This window comes from Rhinolophus ferrumequinum, chromosome 7, assembly GCF_004115265.2.
Source record: "Rhinolophus ferrumequinum isolate MPI-CBG mRhiFer1 chromosome 7, mRhiFer1_v1.p, whole genome shotgun sequence".
Taxonomy (NCBI): domain Eukaryota; kingdom Metazoa; phylum Chordata; class Mammalia; order Chiroptera; family Rhinolophidae; genus Rhinolophus; species Rhinolophus ferrumequinum.
In genome coordinates, this window is record NC_046290.1 from 52381820 (window position 1) to 52398807 (window position 16988).

Genomic DNA, 16988 nt, shown 5'->3' on the forward strand with positions numbered 1-16988 from the left:
CATGTTTCCAAGCTGTGGGGTCTTTACCAAGATGCTGGGGCGTCTGTTCTTGGGGTGATAGTCTTGCTCATGTTTTTTTTTTTTTGCCCCATGGAAATCCCTCCGGAAAACAAACCTATACCTTTTGTACTAGAGGGATATACTCATCCTGATAGTTAATGATTACGGTCACAGGAAGTGTGACTCCCACGATGGAGTGTGGGCCAGTGAAGGCAACTGCCAGCTGGTTCCACACACCAATTCCTTGAGGTCACAGTTAACTGATTCACCCACATAGCAACAGACTAACTTTTCTTCCCCAAAGAAAAATTACCTGGATTGCTGCACAAAGCCCGAAAGGCTACAAGGTACTCATTTTACAATTCTCGTGTGTGCGAAATGTTGAAATTTCTATAAAGAATATCTCAGAAAGCTCCCTCCATAATTTTCTATAGTTTAGATTCCCACTGTAGTCATTCAATCACTCTAAAGAACTGTGTCAACACTAAATGAACAGACTCTGCCATAGTTAGTTACATCGTAAGCTTGACCACAGAACAGGTTCAAATGCTTTATTGCATTAAGAATGACAATCTCATTTTAAAAACAAGCTCTCTTATATTTGTGCATAATTTATTGGAAGGATAACTGCAGGTTTCTAACTACAGTCATAATTATAGACATATTAATGATAAAATTCTTTTCATTTTGGGAAAATAAAACCTTAATTTTCAGTGGTCACAAAAATTGTTAGAAGGGCAGATCTTGTGCAAATGCATTTTCAGAGTTCACATGTCCTTTAAAGTTTCCCAATTATCTACATGGTTCTACTAAGAATAAAATAACATTTTTTGAAACTAAGGAGTATTTAAAAGTATACTTCCAACTTGTTCCCTTCCCTCCTTTTCCTCTTCTTTTCCACTTTATCCTTTGGCCATAACCACTCTATCCAGCACGTTCCATGGTCAGATCTAATTGTAAACCAGCCTGTTACCAAGTTTGTAACTTGATCATTGAAGTGTAAAGGGCTGTCCTCTATTTCTTTTCTGCATCTGCCTTCTCATTACTACCATTATAAGGAATTACAGTGTCATGAGATCAACATTCATAATTCAGAATAAAGTATTAGAATTGTCACTTCATTTTTTATTTTTGAGCCAAGAATTTAAACATGCACCTTCAAACAAAAGGGCAGATTAATCCTAAGGTAAACAGGTAAATAATTTTGTTTTCTCATTTTGATAAAGGCAAGATTGTCTTCTCCTTGTCTCCTTGATTTGCCTAATAACTGGGTCTTAGGCCCTTTCTAGTCTCTCCCCACTGGTGCCAACATCACATGCGGAAGATCAAAACCAAGAACCTTGCAGAAATAGTAGCCACCGTCTCCATCCAAGCCATAATCTGGCCACCAAATGTATTTCCGTGATGGTTCGCATGGGGTGGGAGGACGAGCTCGATACTCTGAACAGAGGTGCCCCTCGTGGAAACCATTCCATCCTCTTCATCACAAACGGGATCTGAAAGGTGGATGTAAACATTAATGATGGTGCAGGTAACCATGCGACTGGAGGCTACAGCCTTTCTTTCCCAGCAGCATGCTCAACTCACAGGGTTTTTTCAATTAGAAAAACTAAATTATTCCCAAAGACCTAACACTCTTGAGGAAATAAATAGGTTTCACTCTACAGAGTGACCTTAATCTGCATGGTGGACATTGACAGTGAATTGGGTAAGATAACAGATCAGAAAGGGCCTTTTAGAGATTGTAGTCCAACCTAGCTGACAAGTTCACCACAACCTTGATTTAAAGATGATTCAATTTAAACTTGAGTTGTTTGGGGTGGAGGAGGGACAGGTCACGTCAGGAAGGGGCAGAAAGAGATTTGGGGATTAATGGATCTGTCATTATCTTGATTATGGTGATGGTTTCATGGGTGTAAAAACATGTGTCAAAACTTACCAAACTGTATTGGGGTGATCACTTTGTAAGGTACATAAATATGTAATCACTATGTTGTACACCCAAAACTAATGTAATATTTTATGTCAACTGTAATTGAAAATTAATTTAAAACAACAAAGAACATGAAATTTTACACTTTAAATATGGACCATTCATGGTATGTCAATAAAGTTGTTAAACAGAAAGGAATTGGAGCTATAAAGCGCCACAGACACTGAGAATCTAGAATACTCTGCTGTACTATGAACCTCAGGGAAAGGGAATATGGCCTCCCATAGTTACTGTTTTATAGTGAAGGCAATCATGAACAGAAAAGACACAATACATTGTATTTCTTAGTGTCCTGCTTCTTTTGAATCATATCTGCTTCATTTACCGACAAATTGGTTTTTACTCTCAACACTGGACAAATCATTCACTTTGGCTGCAAAGCAGTAAATGTGTTCAGTTATGCTTCCTGCATCATCAAGTGACTCACCAGCAAGGCGTAAATCTCACATGCTATCGCTGAGGAGGTAAGGGAAGACTTACAAATTATGGGTACCATCCTTCTTGTACCGTCATGGGCAGACCTGAGCTTGCCGTGTGACAGCACAGATGCACCTAGCTGTCACTGGTAACTGGGAGTGGGGCTGTCCTTGGCACAGTCACATATAAGTGGGCAGAGAAGTGTGGTTACCGAGATTTTCACTCCATTTCCTAACAGAATTTTTGGATTTATAATTAATTGATGGTCTTTTTATTTTATCCCACCCCCTGCTCCCATTCCAGTCCCTGCTTGCAAGGATGCCATAACTTCCCATTGTCATAGTATAAAAGCCCAAATGCTTCCCACGGCCCCAAGCCTGCCCTTCCCTGTCTGACATACGCCTACCTCTGCAAACCCAGCTGGCCCGAGTACCACTAGCTTCCCTCCTTCCTCCATCATATTCTCTCTCAGTCTCTCTCTCCCTTTGTTTTAACCACAATGGCCTTTTGTTTCAGTTCATGGAACTAAATATTTTCTTCAACATCAGAGCATCTGCACATGTTGTTCCCTCTTTCAGTTGCAATTCCCCAAGCCACCGCCACCACCACCACCACCTTCTTCCACTTCCTTTCTCCTCTCTCTTGGCTCATGTCAGTCACCATGCTCTCAGGAAAGCTTTCCCTGACCTCGCCCTCGAATCCCCACTCCTATGCGCTATCACACATCCCTTCCTGTCACAGTGATACTTTTACGTTTGTGTGTGATCTTTGATGATCTGACCCACTAGATCCTAAGCTCCTTTGGGCAAAGACTGATTTTTTTTTATTCCAGTATAATTCCTCAATATAAGTGTTCAGTAAATATTTATTGAACAGATGACGAAATGAATAAACTTCACTTGGGTGATTTATTTCACTTTCATAGTCCTTCCTATCAACAGAATATTTTTGGTAACAAAATAATTGTACTGATTTACACTTTTGTCTGCTGTTTATTAGTGTTTCACTGCTCCCCATTTCCACTTAAACAGTATTGTAGACATTTCCATTTTTTTCCAGTTATGTGGGCGTGAAATAGTATTTCTTGTTCGTTATAATTTGCATTTCCCTGATGAACAATGAGGTCCAACATCTTTTCATATGTATATTAAACTCTCTTATTACCGCTTAATGAAATGTCTATGGCATGTGCTTCACATGTTACTTCTCTCCCATTCTTTTCATCCTCTCCTGCTGAAACTTTGATTAGATGCTTGTTAGACTTCTCACTTCATGCTCTATATCTCCTACCACTTGGCTTATGCAGTTGCCATTTCTTTGCCTACCCACCTGCTTTCTTGGTAACACCTTTAGATCTAAATTCCATTTCACTGTCTTATCTACTATTTAATTCATTCATTGAGTTTTAAATTTTAATTTTTACATATTCTGTTTGTGTAGAAATTTTCTTAATTTTTCAAATCTTCTAGGTCATTTTCTTGTTCCTACAACATACTTTTGATACTCTTGTATTTCTTAAAATATATTAACATTCTTACTTCATAGTCTTTACATAATACATTCAACACCTGTAGTCTTTGTGGGCCTCATTCTATTATCTGAAGCTTCTTCTGAACTTTGGTGACTTATTTTTATCTTTCATGATTTTTCACTAGCTCTCACAGGGTCCTCCCAAGCAAATGCCAGGTCTAGTGGTTCCTTACACTGCTACAGTGTGTTTTCTAACTATTTCTAGAATTCAGAGTTTTCTCTCCTTTTGTCTGCCTCCAGAGATATATTTGCAAAGATGTTTGTAAACATTTTATCCAGAAATGTTAGTTTTCTCCGGACACTGAGACCATCATATTGCTGTAATCAGAATTGGATTTCTTCCAACTTTTCTCTCTTAAATTCTTTCCAACTTTTCTCTCACTTGAATTTCTGATTTTGTTAGATAATGTTCTATAAACATCCAGAACTAGTACCGATGGAGGTATTTTTAGGTTAATTTTTCTTACTCAAATGGTACTTTTTTGTTCAAAATAAAATAATATAAACTAATTCTAAAATATATTGGTAAGCAAAAAAAAGAAAGGTGCATAATTGTTTGACAGTTGTACTATCAGTATGTGCTAGTTTGTGTGTGCATGTGTGTGGGTAACTAGTTTTCTCTGAAGATGGGAACTGGCTAACTGGGAGACACAGATGGTAGGAAGACTTACTTTCTTACTGAGTACTCTCTTATACCAGTTGAATTTTTCACCCTGTGCGTGTGTACTATCTATTTTTAAATAATTTAAAAATACTTACAAAATAAAAATTAATTAAGAAGGGCCTTATAATGTGAGAGACGTTGTGAATACTCAAATATGACAATTCCTTCTTTTCTGAGGGATGATTTTAAAGCAAAATCTATTCGATTCCTATGAAGACGCACCTGGCTAGGGTCTCCAGGCGGGAATTCCTGCCCATTCTCAGGAATTGTTTTCACTTTCCCGTTCCTGAATCCCGAGATATAAACTGTTTTCTGTTCTCCATGATGAATCATTTCCGCAAAGTATCGGCTGGTACTACCAACCACCTGGGTTCAAGCAGCCGATTTTCCCAATTTCCCAACCAACTTTTCTCAGAATTTGGGAACAGAAAAGCGAAAAAAATTCCTGAGAACAGGCAGGAATCCCACCTGGAAACACTACACCTGGCGTACACTAGCATATGTAGAGGTGTGTACTAGGGCATGTCAGAGGTGCATAAGCATCAGCTATGACATGTTTGCAGAAATAGACTGAGTATAGGTGACTTCGGTGCAGAAGCATTGCCTATCTTCAGGTAATTGCCAATCAATGGAGAAATAAAGCTCCCTCCCGTTCAGAGACCAACTCAGGCTCACGGTTCTGGCTGTGTACACAAGTACAGTAAACAAACGTCATACTCTTTGCAGGCTTCCAAATCAGGACATACTCACCCAGTGGCCAATTTCAATACCTGTACTTTGGATGTTCTATAGTACTGTGTCATCATTCCCCTTGGACAATTTACATTTATTGCACATTTTCAGGTCATTTTAGCCCTAGGGTTTTTTTTGTTTTGTTTTTTTTTTTTTGTTTTTCCTTATAAGCAGAAAGTATCAACACAGGACACTACTTATAAAGATTTGATTTCTAACTAAAAAATTATGATTAAAATTCTCCAAATCTGAAGAAAGGCTTAAACTTTTCCTTATACGCCAAGCTTCCACATATCAATGGTACAAGAGCACATTCCAAAAAAGTCTTCCTTTTATATAATCTAATCTCATCATTTTCCCTTTTCTTCTGAAAAAGTATGATTTGGTTTCAACTTTCTCACTGTTCTAATGACATGCTTTTCAATCATGCAACATCTTGAAAAAGATTCCAATCTTTTATGTCTGGTATTAGAACTAGTATTGAACCCTGGTTTTTCTAAAAACACAGTTCAATAACACAGATGATCGAGTTGTCTTCCTTTAGAACACACTGTCCCATCCAAAACAAACTCCATCAGATTCACGGGGCCGCAGGTGGACACACCACATGCTCTAGGGCAACTTCAAGTTCCAGTGTCTGGTTCTTACACACTTAAGAAAAATTGCTTTTATGTTCTGTAGTACCTTTGGTGGCACGGAAGCTAGTGAAATTTCTAAAAAGATCAAATCAGTAAAGTTAGGTTAAAAGTTGTTTTGTGCAAAGGAATGTAGAGTAATCTATGTTAGGCTTTTAAAAATCTGTAATTCTAAATTGAACCCGACAGAGAGATCTGATGTGCCCAACTTCCTAACAAAGGGAAACCGAGGTCTATAGCAATCGTTCTACCTCTACATTTGAATGACTGTAGCATGTGCCTGTTATTAATTCAGAATGTCTTTAGAACGCAAAGTACTACTGGTGTTGTGGAGATGGTTTCAGCAAATTGTCCACTGTGGATTTTGTTTTTCAGTACAACTTGCACAACATCAGAAAAAGCCAATGCAGCCAAGTTCACCTGGCTCACGTGGGGAGTGAAGGAGGCTCAGGTCACCAGGCCTGGCGACTCTTCTCAGGAGACTGACACTCATGAGAAAGGCCAGGATTTACAGAGATCACTGTAAATCCCTCCCAAGATAAAGACATAGACATTTTCAGGTGTTTTAAGTGCAGGTTTTATATCAATTAACTCTTTCTCTTATATAAATCTACCTCTCCCTAAATAATGATTTTTATTGATTAGCCTTGATCAGCCTGCAACCAGGACCAATCATTTCCTATCCTGAAAAATACCATCCCTTTGACTTTGCGGGCCCCTTCTAGCTCCAGACTGTTTCTTCCACCTTTCACAGCGAAGTTTCTTGAAAGGATAGTCTTCAGGTGTTGCTCCAATCCTTCCTATGAATGGGAACCTCACAAATAACAATAACAATAATAATAGCACTTGCTGCCTGCCTGATGCTGTTCTCTGTGATCTAGCAACATGAACTCATTTGATCCTCACACAAACCTATCTAATAAGTACCTTTCTATTCCCATTTTACTGTTCGTTTTGTTTGTTTTTAACCTTGCCTCAGTGGGCTAAGAAGAACAGAGCAAAGTCAGTGTTTTGAGTATGGGCAGCAAGTACTGGGATAAAAAAATAAAAAGAGCAACTTCCTGCTGGCCAGGGAGGGACCACTGGCTGCAAGAGGAAGTAGGGGAGCCATTGAGTAGGCCCAGGTCTAGTGATCCAGCCTTAGGGGTAAGTACGCCATGGGAGGAAGTGGCTATCTTGGCTGTGGGTATCTTAAGAGGTGGGCAGACCAACAGAAAGGCCCCTGCTTCCCGGGGAGCTGGGTCCAGGATCCAGAGAGAGGCAGGCCCCACCTCTGAAGGCTCATGTGCGGGGAAAACACCATGAGAAAATTGAGTTCCTGTCAAACGCCAGCACTACTGTGGGACACTTCCTACGGGTTTGCATGACACTTTGAGATCTAATTCAAAGCCTGTTTCTCCCCAAAGCAGAGGTTCTGAAATAGCCAAGGTGCTCTAAGAGCTGTGATGGCCTCTGTCCCTAACCGTCCGCAGGTACTACAAAGGATGGCATTCAGGCGGGGAGGGGCTAGCAGGCTGGTGGCTCTGCTTCCTTCATCATCCACTGCATCCTAAAAAACGTGCTTTAACAAAGCCTAAGGTTAAGAGTGTTCGATTTGGCAGGTGAATACGACCCAGAGGTTATTGTAAGCTCTTCCCTATCCTCTTTATTCCTATACAGGGTCATCTCCCTTTTTGTAACCTACCGGTATTTATCGCACTCGTGCTGGCACTAACCACGCTGTTGCCAAAGTCACCATGATTTCCCTATTCCCCATTCAGTGGGAACTCCTCACTTCCTGGAACACAGCTGACCACTCACTTCTTCATGTCACTCTGCTCCCTGGACTTAGAGACACCATTCTTTCCAGTTCTCGTTTACCCCTCTGACCAGTCCCTCCAGGTCTCCTTTGTGGATTCCTCCCCCTCCTCTGACTGTCTCTTAGATGGCTGCATTCTGCATGTTCCACTTTTGGCCCATCACCCTTGGATCCCATGAGCCCTCACTGGATGACTGCAGGTAGGTACTACCTTCGTTTGAATTACCATGTGTAAGCTGTTGTCTCTCCAACTTAATCTCCTCCGCCTTGGGCTCATTCTTTTGGTTGTCCCACAGGCTCCTCAGATTAAGCTGAACTCATCATCCAACTCATTAAAACGGCCATATCCCGCCCTTCGTATTCAATATCTCAGTGCATGATACCCTAGGAATTAACCAATTGCTCAGACCAGAATCCTGAGCATTAGTCTGCACTCCTTCTTCTTCATCACTCATCTCCCCACATTAGTGACCCTATTCTGTTGCTTTTCACCTCTTGCATGATTTTTTAAAAACTCTTTCCCTCCTCTCTCTCCCCAATATCATTGCCTGGTTCAGACACTCCTCACCTCCTTCCTGGTCTCTATGCTTCTAGTCTCCCCTCTTCTACCCAGAGTGACCTTATCAAGTACAAGCCCAACGTGCATCAGTGCTGCTCAAACCATTCATTGGCTCTCATCAAGGACAGAAGAAGGGCCAAGCTTCTTAGTATGGCCTTAAGGCGCCTCCATGATGGAGTTCTATCTGTTCATGTCCTGCCTCGTTCCACCTTGAATTTTCTCTCTACTAACGCTCTTGTTCTCATGCTTTAGCTATTTGATTACTTTAGCAAAAAAGTATTTAAAATATATTTTGGTACTGAGACTATCTTTACAAAAGGAGACTCACTCTTCTCAGCACAGTAATTAAATGATGAAGTCTTCATTTCCTTAAAAAGAACGTGGTAATGGGCATTATCTTTAAAAGGTCAGCACTGCATAAATGCCTTTGAAAAACTCTTTTCCAACCCAGAGCTTGACTGTGGGGTGGTCCCAGGACCATGATGGTGTCAGTGGGGCAGAATAAAATCCACAGATGTCAGGTCACCCTGCCTCTGCCTTTCCTCTCTCTGGCCTTTGTATATATTCTTCCTCCTTCTCTTTTTGCATTCTGATCCTGATCCTTTCTCTCTTCCCCTTTTCTTCCTCTTTTTCCCGTGTCTGCCTTGGAGGGAGCTGGACCTTCTGTGAGCCACCCTGCCCTCCTGTCAGTAGTGAGCAAGAGGGGCTCTGGATGGATCACGATACTTTCTCCTGTCACCCACTTTGTTCTCCACCACAGGTTATCTCCCCCAGGGCTGCAGGAGATGGAGTCAGACAGGAAAGATATGTGAGGGCAATGTGACCTCCTTTGCCTGAAATTCTGGCCCTATGAGGCCTCAAAGAACCTGGGAAATCACTGTCAGAAAACTAAGAAACTTTGGCCCATCCAAAAAGTTTTACTGTGGAAAAGCCGCCGGGAAACAGGAATAGAATCTTATCGCTTCCATTCATATCCTCTGATCTTAAGCAAGGTTCTTCACTACTCAGAATTTCAGTTTCCCCCTCTGTTAAGATTACACGCAGCTCATATGAAATACAAGATGAGAAACTGCGTAGTAAACTCTGAAGCGTCAGATCGTTGTATGACATTGTCATTCCTTCATTTATCATTACTGAGGGCACACTTACTGATAAGGACTGCCGGGTCTCTGTCGCCCTTCTTTCACATCTCCTCCCCTGAAGACCCTCCGATTTAAAACGGTCTTAGGTGTCAGCAGTTATATTCTGAATGGCTGGCCCCTTCCTTCTCCAGCCACTGGCTTGATTGGAATAGGTATCTAGCATCACCAGGACTAAATTGTAATAATAAGGTGAAAATAAGTATGTCCTAAGAACGACCCCTTCATTTGTCATAGTCATATAATTAAAGCTCCTGCATAGGTTTACTGACCATCAAACTTGCCACTTTCTTTCACCAGGTTTTGAAAGGTATCTTCATGTTGCAATCGAACTTTCCTTCTCTCAGAAGCCAGATTATGTTCCACATGATCTTGTTCAGTTAGAAGTGTGACAGGTTTTAAATGAATCTAGAGAAAGGAAAACATTTATCTTCCATTGCTTTGTTAAATTATAAAAGTACAACATGAATTTTGCATTGTTTATTAACTCAGAGTAAATAAAGTATTTATGGGTGTTTTAACACACATTTTACTTTGAAAAATTTTTTCTTAAAATATTTTTAAACTAAAAAAAAATCAATGTAGACAATTATTTCTGCATACAATAATTTATGTGCTTTAAAACAGTTCTCCAAATATTAAATTTCCCTGATTTTTAAAATTTTCAACAGAAGTACAAAATAAGAAATTCTTCCAATTAATGAGTGAGGAGATGGACTTTGATGCCACCGAATCCTTATCAAGAAAATCTTTTCTACCTTTTGCAAAATTAAGACATCAAAGAGAGGGAATAAACATGTTCGAGAGAAAGCTATCATGTACCAAGAGATGTTCCCAATTTGGAAATTTCATCACATGATGAAAACATTAACAAACTGAAAGAATCAATGTGTCAGAATCAAGCTTTAACTAACCTCCAGAAACTTGGAAATATGATACAATAGAACCAAAGGCTCAAGCTCCTCTGGAAATGCCTGTCTGCTAACCTGTGTGTATAATGAAGAAGTACCTTATAGCTGGACTTGGGTACTTCCATGCTTATTTCCAGGACACCTGAAGGCTGGTGTTAACCCTTGGCCAAGATAAGGATGAAACAGCTAGTGCTTTATAATACGCTACTTCAAGTCTAAAACCCCTGGACTGCCTTGTCGAATTTGTTTAGGAATGTATAGACTGATAGCTTGCACTGATTTAACCGCTTACACAGTTTTGTTTTAGTTGTGTGACCAGTGCGATATAAAAGACCATGTGGTAAGCTAATGCCTTGGTTCTCCAGGCTGTAGATAAAGTACATTTTGTGTGACTGAATCACCCTGAGAGTGGTGTCTGGAAGTCTTGAACCTCCCTGATGTTTGCCTGTGCTTTCTTTCTCCATTAGCGGACATCTGGTCCATGCCAAAAGGTCCTTGGTATTTGGTCCTGCCCAAAACATTCAGGTTTAGAAAATGTCCCTGGGTTCAAAGAGCCTATAATGTTTATTTAGATTTTTGGTTTACAGGCTTCATACACTAAAAATACTGTATTTTATTGGTCCAATAATTGTGTCGTGGCTGTATTGCCAATAATAACCCTTCTTGTCTTAGCATCCTTGTTGGTCATGGCATATGTGAAGGACCAAATATCAAGGACCTTTGGGCCAAACATCACAGTGAATGTTTTGGAAAGGACCAAGCATCCTGCAAGGTCTTTCTCCTGCTGTACCGTCTCCCTTAGCTTGAGTAGGCTGCCACAAGTATACTCTATGGATTCTTGTGAGTCCTTCAATGATCTGGCCTGTGCAATTGCTAATAAGCCTACTTAATCATTGCTCATCTTGTCCTGGAATAAACTCACTTTGGACAGAGATCCAGGGAGGCCTATCCCTTCAAACCAAACCACTGATTTTTCATGGCTCTCTTCATGATGTGTTGAACAAGAATGTTCAGCTGAATGAGCTTGTTCAACTGAACAGGAATATTGCCAACTGGAAAATAATTTAGGGTGGGAAACATGTTTCACGTAAAGGTTATCTGCGCCAACCAATTATGGCGGCACTGCGAGGCCCCTGACTTCCTAGAAATGCTTTCAGAAAAACAGTTTTTCAGTCTCAGCAGAGACGGACTATTATAGGCTTATTGGAGTGAGAAATCTAAAGCTGGGGAGGAAGAATGACGGCCCTTGCTTCCTCCTCCATGTGAAGGAAGCAATAGGATGGTGAAATGGGGTCCTTTCTGTCACTTGCTCTCAGATATGGGAACTCTGCACCCAGCCCCACATTCTCTCACTCACAAGAGTTTGCAGATTTCTGGGGATTCCAGGAAAAACAGAATGGTTGACAAAACCTATCTTAACATCTTAGTTTCAGTGATCCCTGGAATGCTCTAAGTACAGCTTCCAGGTTTCTATACTAGTGATTCTTATTCAGTAGGTCTGTGCTACAGTCCAGGAAAGCCTGCATTTTTAAATCATATTATAGCTTATGTGAATTTCAGTTTGAAAAACAATGCCTTTGAGCAATATAAATTTGCCTGTGACCTGTTTGATTTGGGCAGAAAGTGGGAGAAGGGTCCCAGTGTACAAAAGTCTGTAGGGACACCTGCCACCAGGCACCACAGGGGTCTAACTCAGTCCCAGCCCATCTCTGTGCTTCCTCCCCCAGGTGAGGCATAGCTGGTGAATGGGGCTATGTTATCACCTCTGTTGGGTACAGTGAAAACATTGCTCTGTCCCCCCTCTGAAGTTTGAGGCAGTCTGAGGAAGAACACTGGCAGAGGGAGAAGCACTCTTTGTCGCTTCAAAGTAGAGCGAGGAGAAGCCACTGTGCCCTCCTCTGGAGCAATCTTTGCAGGGAGAGATTTAAATTCTAAATTGAATTCTTACATTTAAAAATATTTGGACTAAATGGGGAGTCGCCCCTAGGCACCCTGACCCTAAAAAGGAAAACCAAGAAATTATAATGAATAAATCTCTGGGAGAAGGCTACAGACAAGCTGCCCTGGGCCAATGACAGACAAGCTCACTGGGCATACACATTAGGCCGAACGTTTTTCTTTTAAGGGTGTTTTTACCCCATGTGTCTGGAAGTTTATTTTGAAACTTCAACAATTCAGTAACTTTGACATTCTTCCTTCAGGTATAATAAAACGATTGAATTACAACATGCAACAGCTTACTAAATGGCCCGTTGCTTTAAAAAAAAAAAATTAACCCAAATTGGAGTTATATAACCACAACGGAAAAGAACTAAGCCAGTGAGCAATATTTCTGAAGAACTGACACGAACTTCAGATCATTTAAAACATAGTATTATTTTTCCTCTTTCACAAACTGGCTACATCTCCTTTTCCCTAAGGTACTTAAATCTGTTATATTACCACAAGATAACTTTTATAATAAATATTAGTGATACACACACACACACACACACACACACACACACACACACACACACACACCGCTTATGGTAAGAGGAATGTCCTTTTTTCAATAATAATTCTGATGCCATTGTTAATATGTCTTTGACTTACATGCTAGATACCTCTTCACACAGAAAATTTACCTTTTCTTCTCCCACTGGTTTGGCTACAAATGTAGAGAAGGCCACACTAACGAGCTTCTCAATGCCAGTGAACATGTCCTGTACTATGACCTTGATGCTGATCTAAAATGAAAATAAAAAAACAAACTTGCAGCCATCCAGGTACCAGATGAGATTGAAGCTTTCAAAATTCAGCTATGTACTTCACCATTCTTTGGTTTTGTTTTTTTGAGTGAAATCAGCATTTTAAATTTATTTTTAAGCAACACTCTTTTTTAAATAATGTTTTACAAAATTGGAAAAATAACTTTTTTTCTGATTATAGAAAAATATATATTTACCATGGAAAAGTTGGTAAACATAAAAATATAAAAATGGAATCTAACTATCCAGAGTAAATATTATCAATAATAAGTAATCTCACTACCCAGATTAATAATTACTAACATTTAGGTGAATTTTTTCCAGTTACATACATGTATATGATATATATGTAAAATATAAAATGTATATTATTTATTGATATATAAAATATGAAATGTATATATGTGTGTACACATGCACAAAAATTATACTGTATTTACAGTTTTATATTATAATATTTTTTAAATTTGGCATTATGTGATAAGTATTTTCTAATTCCATTATTAGCACCAACAGGCAGAATTAACAAAAGGGGCCTCTTACCTCCATGCTTGTGCTAAATGCTCTAGTAACTTTCGCTTTGATGGTTATAACTTGTCCAACTCTAGTTAAAAAATAAAAAAGATTTCAGTAATCCTAGCACGTCTTATTTTAGACTTAAAGATTTAGTTAAATGCATGTGTCATACAGCAGTTTCACCTTATCATACTGATAACATTTGTGCGTGAAAAATTCAGGTAAATGATAACAGAAAAAGACAGGGCTAAAAACAGATGCTGATCATTGTGAATCACACATATGTTAGATGACTACCTCTATTTAAACAGAAAAGGGCCTTGGCAAAGATTGTATGCAAAACGACTTCCAAGTCCGCAACAGATACTTTGACTATAACACAGCTGTTTCCTTAAGGGAAGTTAAAACAAACACACAAACAAACCTATACAATTAACATTTATTTTAAAATGTTAGTTAACAAATAAATGAATAAACATACAAACAAGCAAGCCCTAAACTTCATCAGCTTCACTAGGTTTACATGGGCCCTCAGTACATGATCCATTCACTCTCCAGTATTATTGGAACTATGGTCATGTAGCCCAATGTTGTTCCAAAACTTTTTGTTCAGGTCCCTCAGTCATCTCTGATCCTGTCACCTGAGCACAAGATGAGGGTCTACCCAATGTAAGCCTCCTCAATTTTTCTCTCTTACTTTCAAAGTTGAACTAAGTTCTCACTGTTCTTCTCACTCTTCGGTTAAAAAGGAAGAAGTATGTCTTCCAGACTCTTTCTTCACCTGCACCCTCAATCCCTTACGTTCCCACCCCTTACCTTTCCTCTTCCATCATAGGCTGGCTTAGTCAGCTCTTTCCTCTTTTTCACTCTCAATCTCCGCTCCTTCTCTGACTCCTTATCAGTGAAAATGTCCAAGACTTCTGCTTTCTAGAAGACCTTCTCTCAAGCCTATTCTATCTCAAGATTTTTTTCTCTTCTCCTCTTTATTCGAACTTCCTAAAATAATCATGTCTTTTTCTACCTTATATATTTAACAAATGTTTACTGAGTTATGACCAATCTGACATTAAGCTAAGACTTTGTAATACGCTGATGAACAAGACACAGTTGTGACATCAAGAAGACTTTACTTGGGACACCAGGATGAAGTGCAACGCTATGAAATTTTTTGAAAAGAAGAAAGAATTGAGTATTGCAGAGGCACCCAGAAGAAATGACTAATTTGAAAAGACAAGGAAGGTGACATTTGAGATGGATCTTCAAAGATTAGGATTTTACCAGGTATAGAATTTTTTGGGTTTCACCAATTCACTTCTCAGCCACCCTAATCTAGCTGTTGCCTCCACATCTTACTCATGACCTCTCCAGAGTCACTTCCGAACAGCTAAATCCAACATCTCATTCATTCAACAGCATAATCAATCTCCTTCTTCTCTTCCCTTGGCTTCCAAAATACTGTTCTCTCTTTGTTCTCAATTTCTTCCACTGATTTATTTTCCTTAATTTATTCCTTAAGTGTAGACATCTCCTAACTTTTTGTCTTTTGTTTTATTCTCTTCTCACTTTACCTTCCTGGAAGACCCAGTTTTCTTCCATGATCCTATCATTTTTATAGAGTTGACTCACAAATCTCCATCTTTAGCCTGGACCTCATTCTTGAAATTCAGAGCCATATTTTCAAACTTCTCAGCAGATTTAATTAATAGTTAAGGAGGCTCTACTAGGCTCAGCATTAGCTGCTTTTATGCACATTACCTAATTTAACTTAATCCCCATGTTTAGGGGGATCCCCACGTGCAAACCCAAATGAATTTTCTGTTTTCTTAAATTTGTTCCTCCTAGATTTCCTAGATCTGTTTTGTAAGGTTTCTAGGAGAGATTTACAGTAATGGCACCAGGCAAAATTGGAGTCCCTTTTCAAAGTTTCTGTAGTACATTATACTCAGACACTACTAAAATCTTCTGCCTCTCTGTCTGTCAGACTTTGAGGAGGGGAAGGTTCTACCACTTTTCTTTGTCTCTTTTGTGAACTCTGCCTTGCGTTTAAAAGTTGGGGAATTCTTTACCAAACCAAACTCCTGACACTGAATTGCCAAATGAATGGAATGACTAAAATCTCAACTAAACAAAACCAATTTTATATCATGACATTCAAGGCCTTCTGTTATCTAACCCCAATCTCCAGCTGAGCACTTCTCGCTCCTTCCCACCTAGGTGCTTCGGCACATACCTCGTCACGCGAAGTCCTTTTCCTATTCACCAGATGAAACTATATCTCATTTAAGTCCTGTACTAAATGCTGCCTCTGTCATGAAACTCTCACTGATTCTCCAGTCAAATGTAACTTTTGACTGTAGAACTGAGTTTATATCTCATCCTGGGCATACATCTTATCGTACTTTCTGTTCTGATGATTATGTATTATCTGACTCTCTCACCAGACTGAGCAACTGCCACACTCTGGAAGTGTGGCATAATCATTCACATGTCCTATTGAACCTTGCACAGTACTTTTTGTACAAGCAATACATATTTGTGAATTTAAAAAATATCTACTATGGCTTATAACCAAATTATATGGCTTTATATTTAGCTTTCAATTTTCTTTTTTTATGGTGCAGGCTGCATATAAAAAATACAAGAAGTTTGCTTTTCATAATTTCAGTGGCCACAAATCCTTTCTGATAACACAAATACAAAATGGCAAAACCACATTTCAATGATGAGGTACTAGTTACAGAATTTGTAATTGGAAAGTATACAGTAGATATTTTATTACAATGTACTGTTGGCACTCCTAGATTTAATAACAGTGCTTTAATCTATTCCCAACTAAATTTAAATTTACAGTCATTTGTAATTTTGCTGAGATACAAACACGTCAAAATCACATAGCTAGTATGTGAGATTAGCCCACAGATCTTTGTCAGCATCTACAAGATTCTAGAATGTCAAGGGCTATTTCAGTGTCACTGCAACTGCCTATGAGAACAAGCATCGTTCAAAACCAGTTGATGATCACAAAGATCGATCGGAGGGTTAGGGAAAGCACTGGATTAAACACAAGAAGATCCAGGCTCTAAGGCCCTCTGTCCCCTGGCTGGCTCTGGGTATCATACTTCAGTTTCCCTTTGGTACAAAGATTGGGCTGAGTTCTAAAGGTCTTGCCATGTCTATGATTCTAATTCCTGCCCCAAATTTCTTTTGTCAGCTTTGAAGAAGTAATTTCTTTATGCATGTGGTTTTATTTAACTTAATTTTATTTATATATACATAAATGCCAAATAGATAAATGTGAGCAGTAAGGTTGGAGAGATGAACTGGGCATCTTAGTGGACAAGACT

At 39.3% G+C, this 16988-nt stretch overlaps 1 protein-coding gene across 7 annotated transcripts in view; it reads right to left on the bottom strand.

Moving 5' to 3' along the window:
* Window positions 1-16988, bottom strand: part of ACOT12 (acyl-CoA thioesterase 12) — a 79557-nt gene that overhangs the window by 44031 nt on the left and 18538 nt on the right. For 6 of the 7 annotated variants that reach the window (XR_004423496.1, XM_033110171.1, XM_033110173.1 and 3 more), the window contains 4 exons: window positions 13672-13732; window positions 13006-13107; window positions 9740-9875; window positions 1340-1496 (listed from right to left, as the gene is read on the bottom strand). Coding sequence is in view for 6 of the 7 variants with exons in the window: in XM_033110171.1 (XP_032966062.1) it covers window positions 1340-1496; window positions 9740-9875; window positions 13006-13107; window positions 13672-13732 (456 nt within the window). In the remaining variant the exon portion in view is untranslated. The remainder of the gene's footprint in view (window positions 1-1339; window positions 1497-9739; window positions 9876-13005; window positions 13108-13671; window positions 13733-16988) is intronic. The other variant, XM_033110172.1, reaches the window with a different exon arrangement.